The sequence below is a fragment of the Strigops habroptila genome, chromosome 3 (genome assembly GCF_004027225.2).
Source record: "Strigops habroptila isolate Jane chromosome 3, bStrHab1.2.pri, whole genome shotgun sequence".
Lineage (NCBI taxonomy): Eukaryota > Metazoa > Chordata > Aves > Psittaciformes > Psittacidae > Strigops > Strigops habroptila.
Window position 1 is genome coordinate 361,062 of NC_044279.2, and position 12,900 is coordinate 373,961.

The 12,900-nt window shown below is 56.6% G+C and overlaps 1 protein-coding gene across 1 annotated transcript in view; it reads right to left on the reverse strand.

The window, feature by feature from the left end:
- The window catches only part of SHANK3 (SH3 and multiple ankyrin repeat domains 3), a 324,463-nt gene that overhangs the window by 176,003 nt on the left and 135,560 nt on the right, over positions 1-12,900 (reverse strand). The window contains exons 14-15 of the mRNA XM_030472062.1: positions 5,138-5,147; positions 3,216-3,401 (exon numbers count right to left, since the gene is read on the reverse strand). Coding sequence (XP_030327922.1) covers positions 3,216-3,401; positions 5,138-5,147 — 196 coding nt within the window. The remainder of the gene's footprint in view (positions 1-3,215; positions 3,402-5,137; positions 5,148-12,900) is intronic.

Genomic DNA, 12,900 nt, shown 5'->3' on the forward strand with positions numbered 1-12,900 from the left:
TACTGGTTCTCCCTTTGCTTGGGGCGCTCACATCTCATTTCATTTCTCATTATCAGTAACAAGCAGATCAAGGACAGACTCTCCTCTGCTTGAATTCTTTAGCTATCTCATAAATGAAATACCTATATTGATTATTGCCTGTTGTCCTCCAGCAGCTACCAGGACAGTGACAGTATATAGTCAAGAGAGACACCCTTAACTTTCCCTGTGCTCTTGAAAGCAAACCAATTCCTACTGGAAAGCCCTGAGGAAACATATCCCACAACACAAGGTTCACTGCATTTCCCGTTCCACCAAGGCAAGTGCACAGACACTGCTTAACACCAGCGTTCAGCAGAAGTCCATTTGCTGTCAACAAGGAACACCACCCCTGAATATGACCCTGGCTGAATGTTCAAGGATCCCCAGCTTTCTCTCAACACAGCACACCAACAAGTAGCATTTGCTTCATAACAGTCACACTTGAACCAGGGCCATACACAAACCCTTGCATGGCTTACACACACAAGTACAGAGCTCGTGCTACTCCACCTCAAACTCTTCTCCATCTTCTCTGCAATTCTCAAGATCAAAGCTGCCAGATGTTTTGCCATTCACCCCTCTGACAGTAACTGCTCAGAGCCCCAGCCATTCGAGATCAGTGAGTGCAGCCCCAGCCATTTGAGATCAGTATGAGTGCAGCCCCAGCCACCTGAAAGCAGTGAGCCGCACTGCATCGAAGGGAGGGCTGTCACGTCCCTCACTAACACAACCGAAGATGAGACACTGATCCTATCACAGCTTCCACACCACCCATCCTCTGTCCCAGCCTGTGCCCATTCAGCGCTGCCCTCCCTGTGGGGGTCCCTTCCCGCAGCACACTCCCGCCTGTAGACACTCAGACTTGCATCTCCGGACAGGTTTATCCCTCAGCATTGCACTCTCAGAGCTCCCCCATGCAGGGCTCTCGCCCGCTCCTCTCACAAGGCACACGCAGCTCCTCTCACAAGGCAACAGCCTCCAGCAGTTCTTTGACAACACTCCCCAAATCATCTCCTACCCTTCCCTAGGCAGCTCTGCTGCTCATACCCACCACACTTCAACACTTCCTCCACTGCCACCCTCTCCTTCCAGGACCCTCCACCCCCAACACACAGATTCCCGGGCAGCTCAGATAGTCCCCATGGAGCTGGAACACCCTTTGCAGAACCCTGATCTGAAGTCCCCATGCTGACAAAACAACTGCCCACAGCCAAAACACACTCCCCCAGCACCTCTCACTGCTGCTGCTCATCTGTGGGCACCCCCATTAGCTCGGAGCAGGGGTCCAGTGGCAGCTCAGTCAGGGACCTTCACTTGCACTAGCTTCTATTTCCCACAAGACGGGTGTGAGCAAGTTCTTGCCACCGAGATCACCCTGTTTCCAAAGGAGTCACGACTCCACCAAACATGACAAAGCACCGGCGCATCAGCTCCACTCAGGCTGGTTTCCATTCATCCCCATAACCGTGCCCGTCTGCAGCGCCAGGGCACCCTACCCAGGAACTGCCGATATCCCCATCCCCACAGAAATTAATGAGCATCTCCAAGCAGTAAATAGCTGAGTGCTGCCCATCTGCACGGCCCGGAGAGCTCTCGCTCAAGGGATTCTCTTTTAACTCCTGCCAAGCCTTCTCGGCCACAAGTAAGGAAGCTGCTGAGAGCACCTCCAGCACCGAGGAGCTGTTGCCCGTCCTGATCCATGCTTCCTCCCCACGGAGTTTCCCACCACTTGCTTTCTCTCTGGAGATCACATGAAGAAGATACATGAACAAGCGCAGGTGAATACGTGAACTGAGGATTCTGTTGCAATGACTAAGGAATGGCATCAGGACCACATGCTTACTGCAAGAGTGTGAGGAGACACAGCAGGGTGTGATGGAAAACCCTGGGTGACAACAAGGGCTGGGAAAAGCACTTCTGAGCAAAGCCATGTCCATCTGTTGATTCCTTGAGCCTTCTGCATACCCCACAACCACTCAACACATAGCTCCACACAACAAACACCCATTAACTCCAACTACCCTGTGCAGAAAACCTCGCCATCAGCCAAGTCACAGCACTTCACGTCTACCTCCTCCTCCACTCAGGGGACAACACCACACTGGGAGGACAACAGCAGGTCTGTGTGGCTGCCACCTCCAAGGGGAGGTTTTCGGCATCCACAGCACAGGACTTGGAGCTCCAAGGTGCTTCTGAAGCAGCAATTCAGAGCACAGCACAGAAAGCCCCGTCTCCCACTCCGAAGCTCAGATCCGTATTTCAGCTAACGCAACCACTCAGATCAGCGACTGCTCCAGCCTGCATTGTACAAGGCATCAGTAAAAAGCGGGGGCAGGAAGATGAAAAGAAGATCCTTCAACTTTCTGTGAAAAACTATGGAATTAGCCCGCGTGCAGAGCAAGCCTTTTCTTATCCCTGCCTGCTGGAAGCTTACAACATACCGCAGGGTTTACATGTCTTTCAGGAAGCCTGCCCAACATAATGGGCAATGCCATTATCCCTCTAAGCCACTCATCTCCCCATGAGCTCTGCATCGCCTTGGCTCCTAGTGCGTGTGGCTGGGAGGTTTGTTTAGGAAGCGCTCCCTTGCCCACCTTCCCGCTCAGCCCACAGCCAGCAAGACCTGGGTTTGCAACTGGGGGCCTTGCTGGTGGCCCAGGCATGGCACGAGGCAGGAGCAGCTCACAGGGAGCACCACCAACCATGGGCTGGGGAGGAGGTGCCCGCTTCTCCTGGGGGTCCCAGCAGAGCATGGCCACCACAATCACGTGCCAGAGGGCAGGACTGACACCCCAGGGCTTGGCTGCAGGACCAGAGCCCCCGGGCCACAGTGAGGAACCACAGCCCCACCTCTGGGGCCTGACCAGCATCCCATAGCCCAGCCAGCACCCCATAGCCTGAGAAGCACCCCAGGGCCTGATTGAGGGACCTGCACCAAGGGCTGGTCCAAGGCAGGGGGCCCTGTGTCCCCAGCGTCTGACCAAAGGACCTGGGACTGGAGCTGTCCAAGGACCCCACAGCCGGGCCGGGACCCCGCAGCCGGGCCGGGTCCTGCAGCCCCAGACAGGACAAGTGCTGCCAGTGCCCAGCCTGTGTCCAGAGCGGGACCTCGGGGCCGGCGCCCGCCGCTGCTGGGTGCCATCCCCGCCCTCCCCCGCCCCGGTCCCCGCCTGCCGCTGCCCGCCCGTACTCACCCTTGACGGCTTCGCCCCGGTTGAGCTGGATCTCGCCCTCGCCCTGCGGCGCGTAGCTCTTCACCACGATGAACTTGCGGCCGGGCACGGCGCTGTACAGCTTCCGCTTGGGCCCGCGCAGCGGGGCGGGCGCGGCGTGCGGCGCGGGCTCGGTGCCGGGCCGGGGGCCCCGCCGGGCCGCCGGGGCTGTAAACGAAGACGTATGTTACGGTGCTGATGCCCGGCAGCTCGCGGCTCGGCCCGCCGCGGCCCGCGGGCTGCGCCATGGCGGGGGGCCGGGGCGGGGAAGGGGGGGGGTGCCCGGCGCGGCCGCGGGGGGCTCAGCGCAGCCCCGGCCGCCGCGGCGCCGCCCGGGCGCGGGCACCGGCTGCGGCTGGGGGGGCACCGGCTGCGGCTGCGGGGGGGCCGCCGCCCGCCGCCGGCTCCATGGCGCGGCGCCGCCCGCCCCGCGCGGCGCTCCGCTCCCTCCGGCGCCGCGCCGGTGCCGCGCGCACCATGGCCCGGGGCAGGTGCCGCCGCCGGCAGCTCCTCCCCCTGCGGGCGGGGACGGCGCCGCCACCGCCCCCGGCGCCTCCCGCCGCCGCCGCCGCCGGCGCCCCCGACCCGCCGCCGGGGCCCCGGGGCCGCGCACCGACACGCCCCCTGGCGGCCGCCGCGCTGCCCGGGCCGGGGGAACGGGGAGGGCAGCGCGGGGGGGCGGGCGGCTCGGGAGGGGGGGCTCCCGGAGGACCAGCGGATGGGGGGAGCGGGGGAGATGCCCAGCTCCCGGGCGGGGGCACAGCAGCGGCGACTGCACGAGGGCAATACCGGGGCCGAGGTCCCCCCAGCGCCCGCACCGCAGCCGCCCGCATCGGGGGCTTCGGAGTGGCCGCAGCCACACTGACAGCGACCTGGCCGCCGCCGCCGCCCCTGCAGTGCCCTGTTCTGTGCTGCAGCCCCAGCTCTATGCTGCAGCACACCCCCCCAGCTCCGTCCCTGCAGCCCCCAGCTCCATCCTTGCATCTCCCTTGCCCCACAGCTGCAGCCGCCCTGTTGCACACTCGCAGCCCCCGTTGGGTTCATACACCCCCACCCCACAGCCCCCACGTTCCCCCGGTACATGGGGCTATGCCTCCATAGCCCCGCGGCGCTGCTCCCATCCCGACCTCCCTGCTGCCCCCCAGCCTGGCAGAGCTGTGGGGTCTCCTCCCGCAGCCGGAGGTGCTGCCGGGTGAGGTGCAGGTAGAGGGGAGCGGCTGCTGCGGCGGGAAGAGCACCCCCAGAAATGGCTGCGAGCCAAAGGGGCACCGGACTCCCCACAGAACAAGGAGTAGGGATGGTGTCCCTCGGCCTGGGACAGCCTGAGCTTCCCCCAGGAGCAACACCACCGTCACGGAGCAGCGCCGCCCGCGGACTCGGACACCAGCGGAGAGCCGGCAACGGGACCCGGCACCGAAACAAGAGGCTCCCCGCCTGGCATGAGCAGGATGCCTGAACGCCCTCGGTGATACCCCCATCTGCAGGCACAAGCCTCGGCAGAAGGCACCGTCACACCACGAATGTGCGCCGAGATCCGGCCAGCCCCAGCCCATCCATCGCCTGCTGCTCCAGCCTTGAGCTACGCTCCCGTCCCCGAAGGAAAAACACCTCATCAGGAATAAATAGCTGCCCTTCCCTTACGCTGCTTCTAAATGTCACTCCAGTACTGCTTTTAGGCAGTGCGGAGATGCTGAACACCAGCTCAGATCTCCAAAAGGCCCCTTTATGTTGTTAGAAACAGCCACGAGAAGCTCGCAGAAGATGTAGGTATTGCAGAGAGCTCAGCGTCTGCTCGGCACAGCACGCCTGGCCGGGCTGCAGCCATTCACCATACTCCCGGCATCCTGCATCCTGCATCCTGAACACTGCTCCCTGCATCCTGCACCCTGCTCTCTGCACCATACACCCTGCTCCCTGTGTCCTGCTCCCTGCCCCATGCACCCTACACCATGTACCGTGCCCTCTGCACCCTGCATCCTGCACCCTGCTCCCTGCACTGTGCACCCTGCTCCCTGCTCTCTGCACCCTGCACCGTGCTCCCTGCACTGTGCACCCTGCTCCCTGCACCGTGCACCCTGCTCCCGGCACTGTGCACCCTGTATCCTGCACCCTGCTCCCTGCACCATACACCCTGCACCATGCTCCATGCACCCTGCTCCCTGCACCATGCACCCTGTATCCTGCACCCCTGTATGACTTCTCCCTGCACTCTGTGCGCTGGCCTGGGGACACTCGGCCACGGGGCCGGTGCTCCTGCTTCGGGCTGTGCACGGATGTGGGTACGCAGGCACAGGGCTGCCAGTGCATGGTGGGACTGCTTCAGTGGGGCAGCTGGGATGCTGGGGCACAGTAGGTCACTGGCTGATGCACGGAGATCACTGGCTGATGCACGGCGGCATCACTGGCCAGTTCACAAGTGGGAGCACTGGCTGATGCACGTTGGGATCACTGGCCAGTGCACGGTGGGTCACTGGCTAATGCATGGTGGGATCACTGGCTGATGCAAAGTGAGATCACTGCAGCACTGGGGCCATGAACCCCCTCCAGCTCCACTGACTGTGATGGGTGCTCACACAGACCTTCATGTTGGCAAGTGGGATCCCACACCAGCCATTCCACTTCTCCAAGCTCCTGCCTACATGACCATCCCCTCACAACAGCACCAGCACTGGTCTCAAACCACTAACTGCAGCTCCAGCGCTGCGCCCTGGCACCCTCCTCAGAACTGCAGCAGTTTCATGCACTGTTGCTTGTGCATTTTCTCAGCAACAACCTTGCACCATCTTCCACATGACTTTGGAAAATCCTGGTGCTGCACCAGGAGCTGGTCAGTGCAGAAGTGCCACAAGGATCATAGCAGCCCAAAGCTCCTCCTCAGCAGTTGTGTCAGGGAGGCAACAATCCTGTGCCTCCCAGGCCAGTCCCTCTCTGCCATATTGATTTTGTAGCATACTCATTTTTTAACCGTTAAGGAGTTATTAAGTCAGGATGTCTCAGAAGCCTCCATCCATTAGATCACAGGTGTATTTAGAGCAGGTTCTGAAACTGCTTCAAAGAACATCATCAGTTTGGTTTGGGCTCTTTTGGCTCCATTTCAATTAAAGGATGTTAATTAGTTTAATCATATTTCATGTTAATGCCCGTTTGATAGAGACTCGTGTCAGCAGAGCAGCTGCTCCAGGTCCAGCCTGTACTCTGGGAACGTTTCTACCTGTATTCCCAACTGGAAAATGTGAGGGGAACTGCATGGTCAGGTTTGGTGTTCCATGAGGCCAGAGCAGAGCAGCTCTTGGCGTTTCCCTACGAACTGACAATGTGTTTCTTCACCCACTTCATCACCCCAAGCCACGAGGCACCTTGAGGCCGCAGGGAATGTGTTTCTTCCTGTTCCTCGCCCAGCGAAACTCTGCTAACGGCTGCTGGATCCATAACTTATTCCTGAACCGCAGCCGGGGCGCCGTGTAGATCCCGAGTAAACCAAACATGACCATGGCAGCATTTGTTGCAGCAGCCAAGGAGCTTCTCACATCTCCAGTGTTTAATTGTGATCTGGCCACGCGTGATGCCCTCCTCCTCCTCCTCAAGCCGCACATGATGGATGAGACGTGGGCATCAGAGGGGACCAGTCCAACGGAGCAGCTCAAATAAAACATGGACACTGCAAGCAGACCTTTGTCCCTCTGCACAGAGCCCCTGCCCCTGCTGCCCACAGGGCTTCTCTTGATGGTGGCCATTTACCTGACACTTGTCATCCAACCTGCACATCAGAGTTCACCAAGCGACTGCAGAGCGACATTGGGACATCGGCCCAGCCGCAGGTATCGTTCTACTGCAGAGGGACACGTCTGGTTGGTACAAGCCTCAAAAGCAGACGCAGGACTCGTCATCCTAGTGTCTTCTGCTGCCTCCGCAGCCAGCAATGTGCCCTGGAAGCCGGTGAGCTGAAATCAGGTTTCTCTGGATGCTTCACCTGGAGACAGGAGGAGCCTGAGCTGCTGGCACATGACAGCAGAGGGGCTGCTCCCAGTCCAGATCTGGTTCTCCTGCAGATAAATGAGTGCTCCAGAAACACTGCTGTGAGCCTATGCTCAGTATGGAAACCTGATGCACACCTTTATCTGAAATTCCTGGGCTATCACTCTTGCCCTGCCTGTTTAAAATAACTATTTGAGATGGATTTGATGTGTGACTCCACATCTCATATTTCTTAGCGGTATTTTAGTCCCTGGAAGCATCCAGACTCAACAGTGCCTGGAGACGGTGATGGAGACCTGGCGATCTGGCAGGTCTGGCGATCAGAAACAGTGTTAGTCCCAGTACTGAAGAGCTTCCTCACCAGAGCAGATGCTTACCATAATCATAGAATCATCATAGAATCATAGAATGGTTTGGGTTGGAAGGGACCTTAAAGCTTTTCCATTTCCAACCCGCTGCCACGGGCAGGGACACCTTCCACTAGAGCAGGTTGCTCCAAGCCCCGTCCAACCTGGCCTTGAACACTGCCAGGAATGGGGCATTCAATATTAATCCCCTCAACAAGCCACAGCCATTTGTGAGGAAGACAAACTTCCCTTCCACGGTTTGGTGGAAAGTTCAAGTCACTACAAGTGAATTAACAGACCATAACAGTCCCCACAATTACTTCAGACACGTGAAGCAGTCCCAAAGCAGCCAGGATGGTGGCTTTAATTTCTGTGTGCCCTCAAGGGGCTGATCAGAAGAGAAACCCTTTGTGTCAGGTGAGTTCCAGCTGAAGGATTCTCAGTTTAGGTTTAAACAACCTCTTCTCCTCCCTTCTATTGGGAATTCCTGCCTAGCACCATCCCAGCAGGGCACCCGTGGGGTGAAGTGAAGGTGTTCGGAGAGCACAACTGATGATCCATGGATGCTGCAGCATGGACCATGAGGGCAGGACATGGGGACATGGCAGGCCCAAGCCCACAAGGCAGCACTGGAGCTGTGGGAATAACCCAGCTTTGCCTTGCTGCGTTTCTGTGGCTCTCTGGGAGCAGTGAACGTCCCACAGCGTCTCGCATGTTCTCATGAAGGAGCTGTTTCACATCCTGATTTCCTTCCCCCTGGAGAGCTGAATATCACATTTTTTGTTGCTTTGAGATACAGAAAGGTTTTTGCATGGGGGAACTTCCTACCATGCTCAAAACTGAGCCCTTCAGGAATGAAGTGGATTTGGCAGCTCTGCAGTTAACCTGCCAGCCTCTCCTAGGAACTCTGACTGCTAAATGGTTCTTGTCCACAAGGCACCAATCCCAGAACTGTGCTGCTGCTTTTTGAGTGGTTTTGTGAGTTGTTTCTGGTGCTGGAGTTGCATTTCACATTAGCCATGGAAGGAAGGATTTGTAAACTACTCCTCTTGCTCTGAGAACATTCACATGCTCTCACAGACACAGCTCTGCACCCACGGAGTACCGGGAGGTGATTCCTCTGTAGGAACCTTTCTGGAGACATCCATACCCAAAGCTTGGTGGGAAGAAGCACCCAACACGTGCCCTGCCATGGGTCTTCCAGCTTTGCCCAGTAGTGAGAGCCACAGAGATGCCCTTTGTGCATCGTACCCTTCGGTGTTTGGATAAGAGAGGCTTTGCTGTCACACAGCAGCTTTGCAGAGTCCATCAGGTCCTCATAAACTGGTACCATTAGACAGAATTTTACTGACAACCAAAGACGGCTTCTCCAGTGGCACTTACTATGTGTCCTTTGGAAGAGATGCTTTTGCTGTTCTGGAGTTTCAAATTGTTACTACAAGCGTGGCTGACAGCTACAGAAATAGACTGGGCTTGATGGAAACGATTTCAGCTCCAGCAAGAAAATAGCAGCTTCGGCACTTCTAAAACTTCCCCTGATTCATGGAATCAAACAGAATGGTTGTGGCTGGCAGGGACCTCAGAGGCATCCGGTCCAACTCCCTGCGCAGGCACAGATCATGGAATCATAGAATGGTTTGGGTGGAAGGGACCTTAAAGCTCATCCAGTTCCAACCCCCTGCCACGAGCAGGAACACCTTCCACTAGAGCAGGTTGCTCCAAGCCCCCGTGTCCAACCTGGCCTTGAACACTGCCAGGGATGGGGCAGCCACAGCTTCTCTGGGCACCCTGTGCCAGTGCCTCAGCACCCTCACAGGGAAGAACTTCTGCCCAAGAGCTCATCTCAATCTCCCCTCTGGCAGGTTAAAGCCATTCCCCTTGGCCTGTCTCTACAGGCCCTTGTCTAAAGCCCCTCTTCCAGGTTTCTTGTAGCCCCTTTAGGCACTGGAGCTGCTCTAAGGTCTCCCCTTAAGGAGCTTTCTCTTCTCCAGGCTGTCCAAAATTCAGGAGGCAGTTTCTGACATGGAGAGCTCTATGCCTCATCACTGGGGCTCCCTCCAGCCACAGCGGCAGAGCAGGACCCCCACCCTCTACCCCCATACAGCCCAGGCTGGATGACGAGGCAGACCTGGGCTGGTTCTGGGGTCAGCTGCCAGTGCTCTTGCACAACCTGCTTGCTGCTGGAGCAGGGCTCATGCAGCTTTGCTGTGCAGTCTGCTGCGAAACGTCTGCTCTCAGATCGTCTCTGCACAGCTCCATGCAATGAGCACAGCACCAACTGACGGGAGCCAGTTAGTGCCAGGTTCCCACTGTTCGGGAACAGGGAGGCAACGGGAGGACAGGGGCCTCTCACCCTCCCTGCTGCTCCTCAGAGAACCTGCACCAGGTTCCAGCTCACACACACCAGGGGCTGAGCAGCGCGTGGAGCTGGAGCCGCGGGGCCCTCGGGTGGATCAGGGCATCTGTCAGGAGCAGTGGGAGCTCAGGGGCTGCTCCTGCTGCAGTGCAGGCAGGATGCACATGGGAAACACAGCATGGGACATGGGTCACACAGCCAGTGCCTGCATAGGAAAGCCGTTGGCAGAGGCTAGGCAGTGCCGGTGCTCGTGCCCTACAAGATGCTGAGGAAGCTGGTGTGAGAGACGCTGCCTGGTAACGCTGCGATGCTGCCAAAGCGGCAGCTGGGAGGGAGAGCTCCTGCCAGCAGCATCCTCCCCAAGGCATCACTGCAATGATCCGTGGGGATGCTGAACTACCCCCCCCAAACACCAACACCTCCGCCCAGTTCTGCCGCAGCCTTGCCAACGCACTGGAGAATACGGAGCGGAACTGGAAACCCGACAGAGACAATTCATTAAAAGGGTTTGTCTCCCTTGGTATAATCACAGCTATTGATTCACTTCTGAAAGCTCTCCATGTACACCCCAGCCACGGAAGCATCCCACTGGTGGCTGGATTGGTGCCTCTCCACCCTGACAGCTGCAAGTGTTCTGTATCACTGGGCAGCTCCATCACACCTGAGAGTCCCATTGAAAAGACAAAATCTAGTTTTGGCAGTTGGCAAAGAGGATAACGAGATTTTCGAACACTATGCGTCTGATCCTGCAAGATTCCAGTCCTTGGGAGTTTGGACAACCTGTCTGATAAGCCTGGCAAGGTGGGAACAGGCAGCAGCCATGCATTACCATGCACCTCACTCCCTGGCTGATGAAACCAGTCACAGGCTCTGCTCAAGGCACAGGACAAGTTACCATTAGATGGTATCTCAAGGGAGCTGCAAGAGGATTTCCAAACCTCACACCTCACTGGGGATGGACACAAAGGTCCGGGTGGATCCTCACAAACTGCTGCTGATCAAGCCAAGCAATTTCAATAACTTTGCTCTATGAAAAAGAAGCAGCATTCCAGCATCTCTCCTGGTCAGTGTTACCCAGGAGTGCAGGAGATGATGAACAGCCCCTCCCTACTTTAGGCGCCATGAACCTCCCAGTCCCAGGAGGTCCATGGCTTTGCAGCTCCTCAAGGTGATGGAACTTGTCGCCATGCTGAAGCAGGAGCTACTTGGTGAAGAAGGAAATCATTTGTAGAGCCTGTGACTACTAAACCTTTAACATTTTGGTTGACAAGTCCTTATGCGCGTCTCAGTCAAAACCTACACATGCCTACACATGGCATCCAGCATCTGCTGTGTGCAACTGGGCTTGGGGAACACATTCCATTCCTCCTAAACAAATATCCACACCTCCACCTCCCCACATATGACCAGACACTGAGTAGACCTAGAGGTCTAGAAGGACCTTTTCTAGAAGGTCCTCCCCACGTGCCCTGGCAGTGCCAACAGAAACAAAAGACTGAGATAGACCTGGTTACTCCAGCACTACTGGAAAACAAGTACTGACTCCACAACCCTCAGCTTGACACCTTCTGCCTTCACTGGCAGAAAGGGAAAACCCTTTAGATGGTTACAGGCAGCTGGAGCAAGAACCACAGAGAGAATGAGCTGAGACTTTGGCACCATCATCCAAAATGCTTGTCCTGAAGATTATTCAGCTCTTGTCACATCATCAGAGACTGACACCTGCAGCATCTCTCCAGTGTTGTCAGTAACATCAGGGTTCCTCAGCCTTGACTGCGCACAAGCTGCTCTGCTGCCATCAGCTGCTGCCCCTTCCCCTGACCTGAAACTCCCACCAAACACAACAGGTCCCATAGGACTTGCACACTGTGCTTTTTACCAGGAGTTTACTAAACCATCCAGGTTCTCCATCAAAGCCACTGAGCTACTGGATAAAGCAAGGGACACGGCACCCCCATCCTGTCACCCTCCTTACCAATAAGGACCAGCACATCAGCCCAGGAAGGGCCAGGTCATGGTAGGAGTAATCAGTTCACAGCAAGGCAGTGCAGGGATGCTGAAGTAATGAGGATGTTCCATAGTGCAGCCCTCTGCTCCCACCCTTGTAGACCCTATTCCACCTCATGCCCTGTGTCCAGAGCCTGGACACTTCAGTGGGACGCTAGATCCTATTTGTTTGCCACATACTTCACTTGTAGTTCTGCCGTGCTGGTTGTTGCAGCACCTACAGCCTTCTGTGCTGCTGCCTCTTTGAACACGCCATACGTTACAGACACAACAACAGGCTGCATGCACAGAGCTTTACAAACCCATTGCAGTTCATCAAGAACACCAGGATAAGCGTGTGCACACGCCAAAGGAGATCTGTGGCTTTACAGCTCAGCGATGTTGAGGATTCCTTTGCAGAGTCTTTCTTTGCTGAGCTCATTACCATTTGCATTATTTTATTAATCAGAAGCCTGCAGCTGACTCCCTGAACTGCATTAGCTTTTCCCGTAGGAAAATCATGTCATCTCTTGGTCAGCTCACCCAAGAACAACTTTATCAGCCCGCTTCTGAGTTCTCCCTTGTGCGTTTCCCAGATTCTTGAGCCTAAGGCCCCCTCCTCACACACCCTTCAGCCAGAGCTGTGCAGCTCTGAGAAACCACCACCGAGAAAACAGCAAAGGTGAAGCTGAAACTGCCTTTGTCAAGCTAAATCCACAGCTCCTGGAGGTTTGTTCCAAGAGTCACCACAAACATCCCGGTACTTCTATTCCAAACACGACCACCGTTACTCTGAGCTCTGTTCAGCTGATGCTGCGGCTTGCCTGGACTAATGCCCTTAAGATCATCACCCTCTTTATCCTTGCTGCTGGAAACCCAGTTTCCAAATGCATCCCTCCCTCCCAGATCCCTCATTCTCTGTCTCGGTGACCGCAGCTGTAAGTTACTTCCCAACTCTCTCTCAATGGTGAATTTAAATAATCTGACCAAATTATATGCCCTC